Source organism: Aulonocara sp. 'chitande type north' Nkhata Bay, linkage group LG11 (genome assembly GCF_057382095.1).
Source record: "Aulonocara sp. 'chitande type north' Nkhata Bay isolate Kocher_YH1m ecotype deep benthic linkage group LG11, A_spYH_male_GT1.1, whole genome shotgun sequence".
Classification (NCBI taxonomy): domain Eukaryota; kingdom Metazoa; phylum Chordata; class Actinopteri; order Cichliformes; family Cichlidae; genus Aulonocara; species Aulonocara sp. 'chitande type north' Nkhata Bay.
In genome coordinates this window covers 9,062,969-9,075,543 of record NC_141354.1, presented here as the reverse complement: position 1 = coordinate 9,075,543, position 12,575 = coordinate 9,062,969, and the positions used below count along the sequence as shown (strand labels likewise).

Below are 12,575 nucleotides of genomic sequence, written 5' to 3'. Positions count from 1 at the left end.
GTTTTCTATTTGGACCATTTCAATTTCTCGTTGACACCATGTAGGGCTAAGCATGTGATATTTTCATACCATCCTCACATTGTTCTTACTAGAGTTGCAGATAGAAGATTCAGTTGCCTGCAGACAGCTGGATGGTGGTCATGACTCATCTTAAATGTTAATATAGGCAATCTTACAGCACATTTGTCAGGATTGTCAAGTGGAAAAGGGACCAAAAATAGTTTACTTTACACTTGGGGCAACTCGAAGCAAAGCTTGAAAGAGCTGTTATAATTTATTTTATATTTTCTTTAAACTGCTTTGTGTCTATTTGATAAAAGGCATGAAGCAGTGAAAATCAATGAAGTGTAATTTTTTCCACATTGCCAGTAATGGTGGGTTGTGGATTCATAACCTTTGAACTATATAGTACATTAAAAACTGACTGAGGCCCAGTTTTCCAGGCGTGGATTAAGCTTAGTCCCAGATCATAAACTTATTTTTTAATGAAGGTTATTGACTTAAACCATGTCTGGGAACTTGCTGCAAGGTATTTCAAATGCATACTACAACTCTGGCTTGTGCCTCTGACTGATATCTTCCTATGGATCGTCCTTCTTAGAGGAAACTTTGGAGCCTAACAAAGAGCCTTTTAGCTACAGTTAAACAAAAATCAACAGAACTATAAGAGAGAGTTTTTACCAGTTTGTAACCATTCATTAATTTAAGTATAATATACATTTTATTCTCAAATAGTGAGAAATTTAAAAGGTAACACTGAGTCATTCCATTGACTCTACACACTCAAACAGGCTCATAATGCTTGCTGCACAAACATCATCACATACAAGTTCCCACAGATGTTTCGTCAGTGCTGATCAAGAACATTTATTTTTTTGTGTGTGTTATCAGCAACCTATTGTATGTCATTTTTTTAAAAGCAAAACATTATCAAGTGTTTAACATTGTCATCTTTTATCGTGGGCTTCTTTCTTGTCTTGCTATAAGGTAGAAAAGAGGTTTTGTTTTCCTAGTTCCTAATTGAATTGAATTGAATTAACAAGTTGTCCTGAGATCATTATGATCATTCAGATAAAGATAAACTGAAAAGATGCATATATGTTAAAGCCTTCTGAAATACACCTATATTCTTTGCGCTTTTAAAAATGTTTTACAGTAATTTGTATGCAAATTAAAAGGGCTTGTGTATATAAACAGTAACTCATGTTACAGCATTTCTCTCAGTATGCTTTTTTGACTCTCACACAGGAACCTGTATTGAGGTCTTAAATTGGTCTGGGTGATATGTTAATGTAGTTTGTTTTTGTTTTGTTCTTTTCTCAGACTCCGTGAAGTCTCAGAGAAGCTCAACAAGTATAGTTATAACAGGTGAGTGTGTATCTGCGTTGTATTTTTAGGTGGTTTTATTCAGTGTGATCACTTATTGCAAACATTATTTTGCTTGCTGTCCTGTGTTGGGTCACTTTTTTCTTTTTCCTTTAATGCAGTCATCCACACCTTAGTCTGCTGGAGCAGGCCACCCTAAAACAGTGTGTTGTCGGTCCAAACCATGCCGGATTTCTCCTTGAGGTAATGCTATAAGTCATCAAATCAAACAGCTGCTGATCTGCTGCCAGGTCACAGTTATCAGATGCCCTCTGACTTTGCTGTACAACATGAGATAATATGCTTCAATAGATGTAGATATGGACTAGGTTTTTTTTTTTTTTAAATATGTTGTTAATATCCGTCATAATTCTGCAGTTGGTGCAGCTCAGTTTGAACACTGCAGTGAAGAGTCATTAGTTAGTTGACCTCAGTTTGTATATTGCAAGTGGGTGAAAGATGCTTAGCTGAAGTGTTGAGTGTGTTTATTCATGTCAAGCTGATGCCACATTATGATGATGTTGAATTATAGATTGCACTGTGATAAATGAGTTGGTATGGTGTAGTTAACATGCTAATTAACTAGCTTAGAAAAATAGTTTAAAGAAAAGACTGTATTTTACTCAGTTTTGTTTTCATTTCCTAATGTAATAAATTAATGTAAATGTATTTGTTTTCCCTTTTTGATTAATGTAATACATTAAAAGTCACTGTTGCGACTCTTTCAGGATGGACGTGTATGCAGAATCAGCTTTGCTGTCCAGCCGGATCGCCTGGAGCTCAACAAGCCGGATGGCAGCGATGGGTGAGAGACTTGTTTATGATGGGATCTGTCCCAGGAAACCTTTTTAGCTTTTAGCTTTGGCACTGAATTGGAAAACAGATTGCTTGTGGAGACGTCTCGTTCAAGATGCAGCGAATATGCTCAGGCTCATGGATCTTGGTTGCTGTAATGTGAATTCTAGTCAATACTTATGCCCTTTTTGGCGAGTATAACACATTTGGACATGGTTTCATTTCTAGCATATTACTGTGGTATTGTCTGTTTCAACAAAGATTAGCTCCAAAGTCTTAAATCTATAGCTGTAAACTTGTATTTCTATACATTATCTTACCTAAACTGCTGTTTGAATATCAGATGCTCTTGTTTTAGTTTAATTCAAATCAAATCTTCTCAGTATAGCTCTGTCTTAGGAATTTTTTTTGTACCTCGAATATAAAAAGAAAAAGCTTCTTTTTTTTTCTTTTTTTTTGACACCAATAGACTAAAAACATAGCAGCCCTAAAATTGTTTTGTAAGGTTCTGAAAGCCAGTTCCCTTTTTGGCTGAGCAAGTGTGTGCCATTTGCCACAACTTTTTTTTTTTTGTTTGTTTGTATGTTTCTATAAAAATACCTTTTCACTAGCTGCTTTGTTTCTCGTTGGCTATGAACATGTATTTTGGTGAGTGTCTCATTGATAGTTGTTGATGTCCTGCCAGCAGACCAACATCCAACAGTGATTTCATATACTAGCTGTTCAATATGCATGCGAGTTGGGCAGTAAGAGACTAAGGAGCCCTCTGCTCCAGATTTTGCTGTAGAGCATATGTTTCGTTCCCTGCCACAGACTCGCAGAACAACAGGACATGGCTTAGCTATTCATTTGGCACTATTGTGGGTTGTTGGGAAGCCCGACGAAAAGAGCCTTGACAAGTTGTCTTTGGGAAGTTTGTCAGCATACTCAACAAACACATTTGTGTGGTTTTGAATTGTAATGGATTGTGTCAGTTTGTTGACTGGTGGATTGAATTTGTTGTTTGCTTCTATTATATCTGAATCATTTGACTTTCCTTTTCTGTATTGCATTTCCTTCTGTAACAGTGTAGTAATACCTGATTATGTTTCGTTTAAAGGGTTTTTTTCTTTCATTCAAAAGACAAATTATACAAATGTACAACACATCACTTAGGAATATTGCAGCAAACTACTTTTGTTTAGACTCATACATTATTCAATTATTAGGAGAACGCACTCGCAGCCCCAAAACCCAAGAACTTTTAAAAATGGAAAGTCTTGATGGAGGAATGAGTTGCAGCCAATTCTGATTCCCAAGGGTGTTGCCATGCTAGTCTCCAAAATACCCCCTCCTGTTTCATAGTTTAATAATAAAATGAATCCTGAACCAAGGGGTGTAAATTAACTAATACCTGGGGTAAATTTACTTTGTTAACCCAGGTTATAAAGGTTAAAAAAAAAATATATATATATATATATATAAAAAAGCGAGAGGATTTTTTTGGTTTGTTTGTTTTTTAGTCCTTTTGGGACATCTGTAGGTTTGTAACTGATCTCCCATCTTTTGTTTCCAGTTCAAAGTTGAGCAGTGGTTCAGGGACAGGAAGGAGCTCCAGGCCAGGCAGGACCAGTGATCCACCCTGGTTCCTGTCTGGTTCTGACACACTGGGCAGACTGGCAGGCAACACCCTTGGGTAAGTTCTGGCAGGGCTGACAGTCGAATGGTCCTGTGAAAGCTCAGTGTATAGAGCTTAACAGTGGCTCAGCAGTGAGTTAGTGGTGTTTTCCTTGCTTTTTTTTCACTGCCACACATTCTGGTGAGAACATTTTAGGGTGTTGTAAAATGTAAATAAATGTATCCCCAGCGGACGCATCAAAAAGCATCAGCTTTTTTATCCTTGTGGTTTTCTTACTGCTTTTCATATTGGTGACCACTGGAGAACCACTTGCTACTACAAAATATTGTTGTTGTAAGACCTTAATACAATTCAATGCCTAGGAACAATGGTTTCGAACATCCCAAATAAACAAATCTATTACTTCCTCTTGGAGGAAATTAATCTGTGTATATGCTATTATTCTACAATGAAATTTTTTTCTTTCACTTTGCCTAATTAAATGAGGAAAAGGGGCACCAGTTTAATCAGAATTTTGTGGGGTTTTTTTAATTTTTTTTTTAAGTCTTGCTGATTCCATCTCAGTGTGGACTAGCCCGTCTCTGCTGTCACAAAGACCAAATTCCTTTGTAATCAGATGTGTGCGTGTTTGTAGTCAGGTGGTGTGTTTTTGCGGTTGTGTCTGATTGTGGCTTTAAACTGTATGTAACAGGAGTCGCTGGAGCTCTGGTGTAAATGGAGGCAGTGGTGGAGGTGGAAGTGGAGGAGGAGCAGGAGGAGGTGGAGCAGGAGGTGGAAGCAGTGGAGGAGGAGGCGGAGGAGGCGGAGGCACATCGGGTAGGTCGTCGACAGCAGCTCGCGACTCCCGTCGACAGACCAGGGTCATCCGTACAGGAAGAGACCGAGGCTCAGGACTTCTGAGTAGCCAGCCTCAGCCTGTCATACCTGCTTCTGTCATCCCGGAAGAACTCATTACTCAGGTACAGCACGCTCAGCCTTTACACAGACCCTTCCTCTTAACAATGTTTTTGTAGCCTCTTTTAATCCTGTCTTTACAGTAATTAACAGTGATATTCATGAGAAATGTTTTTTACTTTTGTGACCTTGTACATTCCCCAGGCCCAGGTAGTTCTTCAAGGGAAATCCAGGAGTGTGATCATTAGGGAGCTCCAGAGAACCAACCTAGATGTCAACCTCGCCGTAAATAACCTGCTGAGCCGGGATGATGAAGATGGAGATGATGGCGATGACACTGCCAGCGAGTCTTACCTCCCTGGAGGTTTGTCACACAAATGGCAAATGGCTCATATGTAATGACGTTGTTTTGTGAAATCACTACTCTTTAACACTGAAACAGTGTACTTTTAATTTGAGTGCAGCACATTAAGATATAAGTAGGCTTTTGGCAAAAGGTTTTGCTGTTTTAAATTCTGATCATTGTAAATTGAAATTGTTTTACCATAATCATAAAAAAAGATTTGAGGGGTTTTATGATTCTGTCTTAAAATTTGAAATTTTATGTGTGCTTCCCTTGTACAGAGGATCTGATGTCCCTGTTGGATGCAGATATCCATTCAGCCCATCCCAGCGTCATCATTGATGCTGATGCCATGTTCTCTGAGGACATTAGTTACTTTGGCTATCCCTCTTTTAGACGCTCGTCACTGTCTCGTCTGGGATCCTCCAGAGGTAACTCAACAACTCTCTTCTGACTAGTGATGGGAAGGCAGGGTGTTCTAAAGGCTTTGGTGGCAGCACTGGTGATGGCTTTTGTTCATCTGGGGATGGCTTTATAAGGGAATACTACTGAAAAGCTGGAAATCAAGGCGACTGTGGGTATAATGCCAAATACTGCACTTACAGTTAACCACCGTTCAGGTGTTTCTGTAAAGCTTGTGAAAGCGAAATGGTTCTCGTGGTCTACAGTGTACATTTCCCTTTAGTTTGTTTAGCTGAGTTTATATTATGAATGTTTGGTGTTTTATGCTGCATGGCTGTAGTACATACTGTGAGCTCTCTGAGAAAGGCCCGCTAGGCCCACCTGTCCTAACAAGGACCCTTCAAGGGTCTATTTAAAACCCTCCCTAGCCCACTTTTAGCCCATATGCATGCTTTCTTTCTGTCTATCCACTTCCTCTTCTGTCTCGCATTTTAATGAGCGTGCAATGTGACTCACCACAGTATAATTTAGATTCCCACTCAATCTCAAGTATTGAAATTGATTGATTTTTCATTATAGTGATTCTAAAGAATCTATCTTTCTCTCTCTATTCTTAAAACGATGTTGACGGGTCTTTCCCAGAGAGTGGCTTACTTCTATCCCACTGGTGTGACCTTATTGCATACCAGTTCTCCTTCTTCCCTTAGAGCGTGACTCAGAGCTGTTGCGTGAACGTGAGTCTGTATTGAGGTTACGTGAGCGTCGGTGGCTCGACGGGGCCTCTTTTGACACGGAGCGCGGTTCCACCAGCCGTGAGGGGGAACAAAGTCTTGACAAGAAGAGTATCCCTGTGCAGAGCCCCGTTTCCCTGGGAGAGGAGCTCCAGTGGTGGCCTGACAAGGTAAGAAAAGCACAGAAGACTGTTCAGAGATTGTCTTTTTAAAACAAACAAACAAACAGGAAGTTGCGTCATTATTGCAAGGCAAGTGGAGATTTCACCTGTTTCCTTTGTTCGTCTGGTGTCTGTGCATCATGATTGGAGTTGAGTTGGATTGAAGTTTTTCTTGATCCTACATTTGCTGAGATCTTCAATTTCCTTTCTAGGATGGTGTGAAGTTTGTGAGCATTGGAGCAATGTTCTCAGAGCTGGTAGCTGTGAGCTCCAAAGGAGAGCTGTATCAGTGGAAGTGGAGTGAATCCGAACCCTACAGGAATCCACAGGTGATGAATTCAACCCGTGTTACTGGAAGAAAAACTAAAATCTAGTGAAATAAGATATATATGTATCTTTTATTGTAGCAAGAGCTTAAATCACTAACTTCCTGGTATTTGTCACATCAGAATCCTGCTATTCATCACCCACGTATGTCCTTCCTGGGGCTGGCTAATGAGAAGATTACCTTACTGTCTGCCAATAGCATCAGGGCCACTGTAGCTACAGAGACCAACAAGGTAGGTTTTTAATTGCTCTTCTTTACATTAGAACAATGTTGTTTGTGCAGCCTTGAGACAATTATTGCTGTTTGTTTGTTTTGGGTTTTTTTTTTTAATTGTTCATGAACTATTCTAACAATTGACATTTATTTAATCATCTGTTCATTAGCTGATGTTTGTATGGATGTCATGCAGGTGGCAACCTGGGTGGACGAAACACTGAGCACCGTAGCCTCAAAGCTGGAGCACAGTGCACAGGCTTTCCCTGAGCTGCAGGGGGAACGCATGGTGTCGCTGCATTGCTGTGCACTCTACACATGTGCACAGCTGGAGAATAGCCTCTACTGGTGGTGAGAAGAAAATGTTGTTTTTCTGTGAAGTTACATTGATTTCTAGTTGTTTACGGGAAATGGCAACATTCGCTTGAAAGCGTCCCCATAACATTGTCGTACCACTCAGTTTGTCTTACGAGCCAGGACTGTTCATTACGAGCAGAACAATAGGTTAAATCAAGAATTGTCCGTGTTAGTTGTAGCACTTACTGTCTACGTGCCATAACATTACTAAGTGCTACCAGTGATGCATGTATTATTTTTTTCCAGCTTTTGTGTCTGAAAATTGTACACCTTGTGTTCCCTGTTCATATAGTTTGATTGAAATGATTTTTTCTATGCTAACCCCCCCACCCCACAAAAAAAGAAAAAGCTAAAGATATATTTTTAAAATGTCAAAAGATCCTGAAAATTTGTACATCAACTTCAGTAACCTCTGTCTTATGGCAAAACACACAAAGGAGTCACACAGTTCGGTAATCTTTGGTACAATGCAAAGATTACCAAGTGATGTCACAGTCGGCATGAGAGCATTGTATATTGTATCATAGGAAAAGTGTAGATGTCAGTGAAGTGTTTTGCTTTTTGTTTTTATTTGTTTGTTTTTGTTTTAAGTTTACTGCTTCCATCTCTCTGCAGGGGTGTTGTGCCTTTCAGTCAAAGGAAGAAGATGCTTGAAAAGGCCAGAGCCAAGAACAAAAAGCCAAAATCCAGTGCTGGCATCTCCTCAATACCCAACATCACTGTGGGAACACAGGTAGGAAGAAACTTGTTTTTGTTTGTATGTTGTTGGGTTTTTTGTTTTGTTGTTTTTTTTAGCTTTTTTGTTTTGAGGAGATTTTATTTCTTTATTATTATTATTATTATTATTATTTTTTTTGGGGGGGGGGGGAAATGGGGACCCAAGTTCATCCTCAGTTAATTTGCCATCTCAAAGTTTACTCTAGCTTTAGCTCTGGAATTACCTTACCAAATAAGAATATTTAAAAAATGCTAAAATGAGTAACGAAATATACTTGGATAGCTTGTCGAATTAAAGTATGTAATAAACACTAGGCACCGATCAATTCACGAGTTTCTTTTTCCTTAGGTGTGTTTGAGAAACAATCCCCTTTACCATGCCGGTGCAGTGGCCTTTTCTGTCAGTGCTGGAATTCCCAAAGTGGGTGTCCTCTTGGAGTCTGTCTGGAACATGAACGACAGCTGCAGGTTCCAGCTGCGCTCACCAGAGAGCCTGAAGAACATGGAGAAGACCACTAAGACCCAGGAAATCAAGTCAGTTTCATTTTTATTTAGCAGAAAGCTTTTACATGTTTGGATCTGAATAGTGTTTCAGCAGATGGTTTGTTATGTTACGTCGTCGTTGGTAACTGCCTGGAAAAGGACACATACTTAGTTCAGTAAGCCAATGATGGGTCTACCATATGCTAGTTTTGAAAGTTACCAAGCAGGTAGTCGCGGTAGCTGTGCAGTAAGCTCATCATTAGACAATTCTTGGCATCTTTCTAAGCAAAATTTGCTATTAAAATGAAGTCAAATTGGGGGAAAAGGACTTGGTAGGTGATTGGGTGAATTATATCTTATGTACTGTTGCACCTGAAAGTATGCTCTTGGTGCAGCTTTGTTAGTCAGTAGTTTGTCAGGATAGTAATAGACCTGAATTAACTGCCAGCCACAGGTGTGTAGCTTGAAGCCTGGCAAGATGGATTTTACCTTGATCATAAGATTTTCATTCTGTGTCAATAGAAATAAGTGAAATACACATGCCGTTGCAGAGAGTAGTATGCTCAAAAAAACAGCAGGAAAATGAATCCATTTGTCTTGGTCTCCTCTCATAGGACTGAAAGCAAGCCAGAGCTGGTGAAGACTGAAATGGGTCCTCCTCCCTCCCCAGCATCTACTTGCAGTGATACCTCTTCCATTGCTAGCAGTGCCTCTCTGCCCTACAGTATGTAATCTTGTCTCATACCATCTCTCTCTTTAACTATTTGCTGTATCAACAACATCCAAGGCTTGACTTTCCTATCTCCCAGGCACAGAACCAATTTCTTCCTCTCTCTGTGCTCTCATTAGTCCCTTTGACTTTGAAACAGATGGTGCACACGGTTTTATCAGCAACTTTTTTTTTTCCCCCCGCCTGTTTTCCTGTGAAGGAAATGTGGCCAACTCGCACTATATACTGTGGCATATCTGGTTGCCTTCTTACAACTGCTTATCACATGAACCATGTGGCAAACTGTCAGTTTTAATTACTTTTCACAAGTACACACTAAAGCTTCACCTTTTTGTTTGTTTGTTTTTCTTTTCTTTTGTACTGTGCAGGCCTATTTCGAAGTATTTTTCTGAGCTGCTTATAGTACCTTAATGTAAATGATATACAATGATAAAACGACTAAAATTAAATGTGCTGTCCCGCTTGTAGAGCGAAGACGCTCCACACCAGCTCCCAAAGAGGAAGAAAAGGTCAATGAGGAGCAGTGGCCTCTTAGAGAGGTAGTCTTTGTGGAAGATGTTAAAAATGTTCCTGTGGGAAAGGTAAGTGCATCTGAAGCAAATATTTGAATACAGAGAAGGTCAAACTTTGATTTTTTTTTTTTTTTTTGACTCTTGCTTTTCCTTAACTGCATCTCAGTTTAACAATTTATTACTTTTATTTATGCCGTAGGTGCTTAAAGTCGATGGCGCATATGTTGCTGTCAAGTTTCCTGGGACATCAAGCAGCATGAGCAACCAGAGCACTGCCGCTCCCCCTGATTCAGACCCGTCATCACTGTTGCAGGACTGTAGGCTCCTCAGAATAGATGAGCTACAGGTATTAACTGATTCAACACAGCTTGTTTTCATTCCAGTAAATGAAACTTAATTTCAGTCACTGAGTTATGTATCTGACTGATGATCTACAGATATTTTGGTTCACTGACTTTGTCATCTCCATCTGCTTGACAGGTGGTTAAAACTGGTGGCACTCCAAAAGTTCCAGACTGTTTTCAGCGAACACCTAAAAAGCTCTGTATCCCAGAAAAGGCTGAGATTCTGGCTGTAAATGTTGACTCCAAAGGTGAGTTTTTTCTGAAGGTCAGCCTTCTATAGAGTTCTTTATCTGCAATATCTCCTGACCTTAATCATCTCGTCATCTTCTAGGAGTCCACGCAGTGCTGAAAACTGGTAACTGGGTAAGGTACTGCATCTTTGACCTGGCCACAGGCAAAGCTGAGCAGGAGAATAACTTCCCTACTAGTAACCTGGCCTTCCTCGGGCAGAATGAGCGCAATGTGGCTATCTTTACTGCAGGACAGGTGAGACAGGCTATTGAGGACCAGCATGTTTTCACTACACGTTGTACAAATATTTACCCAATGCTCCACTTTAAATGTTTAATATTTAATTTTTATCAAGGAGTCTCCCATCATCCTCCGAGATGGAAATGGCACAATCTACCCTATGGCCAAAGACTGCATGGGTGGAATTCGAGATCCTGATTGGTTGGACCTCCCACCTATAAACAGCCTGGGAATGGGGGTGCACTCTCTGGCCAATCTCCCTTCAAACTCCACCATTAAAAAGAAAGCTGCTATTATTATTATGGCTATCGAGGTAAACGCAACCTTTATTAATTCATTCATAGAAAACAAAAAAAATTTAAGCTTCAAGCAGCGATGAGATGCCCATCGGACCCTGGCGTACGTCAGAGCATGCTGCGGTCAAGCTTTGCTGAACGTTTCCAATTGTCACTCTGATGTATGTCATTCATTATGTGTGAATGAGAGGAAATTAAATTTTCATGACAAATGGTCGAATCACAGACGCCACCTGCAACCAAAGCTCAAAAGCGCTGCGATTTAATATGGCCCAGTTCTGTAGTTTAGATGGACACAATATAAAGTTGATCTGATAAAATCCCTGTGAGGAGTTTGCATAATTACATCGCCTGGAAATTGCAAAATTGCCATTTTAAACTCAAAATGGTGGACTTCCTGTTGGGGTCCCATTTACTTTTTTTTTTTTTTTTCTCCATTTTGGCATTTTACACGTGTTTACCAAATTTTGTTTTAAAATACTCTGATTTTCATTTTGTGTGCAAAATGTCAGGAGTTTTTGAGTATGTTAAACCCCTCAAAAAGCCTGAATAAACTTTAGTGCTCGGGTGCTAATAACATTAACATGTACTTGACCAAGTAGAACAAGTCAATGTGATCAGTGTTGCTCTGTGCCCCTGCTCTCCTCCTTTATAGAAGACCAGAATGCTATGTAGATTATAACGAGTACTCACACAAGTTATTTCACTTTCAGAAGCAGACGCTAATGCAGCATGTGCTGCGCTGCGACTATGAGGCGTGTCGGCAGTACCTGGTCAACCTTGAGCAGGCCTTCCTGTTAGATCAGGGCAGCCAAGCCCTCGGAGCACTTTTGGGTCATCGATGTGATGGAAACCGCAACATCCTCCATGCTGCCGTCTCAGTCTGCTTCCCCGTTAGTAACAAGGAGACCAAAGAAGAGGAAGGTAAGCGGGTGTGTGTGTGGTTGTGGACTGTGTGGACAAAAAAGTCTTTTAGGATCGATCAGATTCTCCCCTGCCAATTTGGAACTGTTAGAAATACAATAGCAAGGTGACTTTTCACTCGAACGCTCACATTAATATCAATAATAGGGACTTGAAGTAGTAAAAATAGAAATGGAGTTGGAAATGCCCGAAAAGTCATGGCAATACTTTACCTCAAAAGAATGAATGGCCACACCTGCCATTTGCAGTGATTTACGCCTTTTATGTTCTTTGGAAGTAGCCTGCAAATGTCCAGAAAGATTCCTCTGCCATCTGCTGTGACCATCTTTCAACCTCAGTTAATGTAGTAGAATGGGAAAAGTGAGGCTGATAGGAAATTAAAAACTTGCCAGATGTAAAGACTTTAACCCCTGTGGTGACTCTTAAAACAATATGTAACATGTAATCCAACATGCAACTGCAGGCAGTTTCCATGCATTAAAAAAACACGCTGTACGTTCATGAACGATCCTCAATCATGCAGTTTCTATATACAAATACACAGAGTAAGGAACAGTATTTTTTTTTTTTTTTTTAATGAAGCAAGTATTTTAATCCATCAACATATAGATATTATATGTTATATGTATTATATATGTATATGTAAATATATGTATTTCAGCTAATTCCTTTCCACGCTCAGTGACCATGTTATTTCATTTCAGAAGCTGAAAGGTCAGAGAGGAACACATTTGCAGAGCGTCTGTCTGCTGTGGAGGCGATTGCCAATGCCATCTCTGTGGTCTCAAGCAATAGCTCTGGAAATAGGACCGGCTCCTCCAGCAGCAGAGGGTAAATGAGCTCCACAGAATGTATAACAAAAAATGCCCTACAGCAAAGAAATGTTTTGGC

General features: G+C 40.0%; 1 protein-coding gene across 11 annotated transcripts in view; it reads left to right on the top strand.

Moving 5' to 3' along the window:
- The window catches only part of ubr5 (ubiquitin protein ligase E3 component n-recognin 5), a 30,577-nt gene that overhangs the window by 2,991 nt on the left and 15,011 nt on the right, over positions 1 to 12,575 (top strand). For 9 of the 11 annotated variants that reach the window (XM_086310398.1, XM_086310403.1, XM_086310399.1 and 6 more), the window contains exons 2-22: positions 1,324 to 1,368; positions 1,488 to 1,569; positions 2,094 to 2,170; positions 3,716 to 3,835; positions 4,470 to 4,737; positions 4,877 to 5,036; positions 5,297 to 5,446; positions 6,107 to 6,318; positions 6,522 to 6,638; positions 6,759 to 6,869; positions 7,047 to 7,201; positions 7,823 to 7,940; positions 8,274 to 8,458; positions 9,022 to 9,131; positions 9,606 to 9,718; positions 9,849 to 9,995; positions 10,130 to 10,241; positions 10,325 to 10,479; positions 10,580 to 10,777; positions 11,474 to 11,684; positions 12,389 to 12,515. In XM_086310398.1, the coding sequence (XP_086166524.1) occupies positions 1,324 to 1,368; positions 1,488 to 1,569; positions 2,094 to 2,170; positions 3,716 to 3,835; positions 4,470 to 4,737; positions 4,877 to 5,036; positions 5,297 to 5,446; positions 6,107 to 6,318; positions 6,522 to 6,638; positions 6,759 to 6,869; positions 7,047 to 7,201; positions 7,823 to 7,940; positions 8,274 to 8,458; positions 9,022 to 9,131; positions 9,606 to 9,718; positions 9,849 to 9,995; positions 10,130 to 10,241; positions 10,325 to 10,479; positions 10,580 to 10,777; positions 11,474 to 11,684; positions 12,389 to 12,515 (2,973 nt within the window). The remainder of the gene's footprint in view (positions 1 to 1,323; positions 1,369 to 1,487; positions 1,570 to 2,093; positions 2,171 to 3,715; positions 3,836 to 4,469; positions 4,738 to 4,876; positions 5,037 to 5,296; positions 5,447 to 6,106; positions 6,319 to 6,521; positions 6,639 to 6,758; positions 6,870 to 7,046; positions 7,202 to 7,822; positions 7,941 to 8,273; positions 8,459 to 9,021; positions 9,132 to 9,605; positions 9,719 to 9,848; positions 9,996 to 10,129; positions 10,242 to 10,324; positions 10,480 to 10,579; positions 10,778 to 11,473; positions 11,685 to 12,388; positions 12,516 to 12,575) is intronic. The other 2 variants (XM_086310400.1, XM_086310408.1) reach the window with 2 other exon arrangements.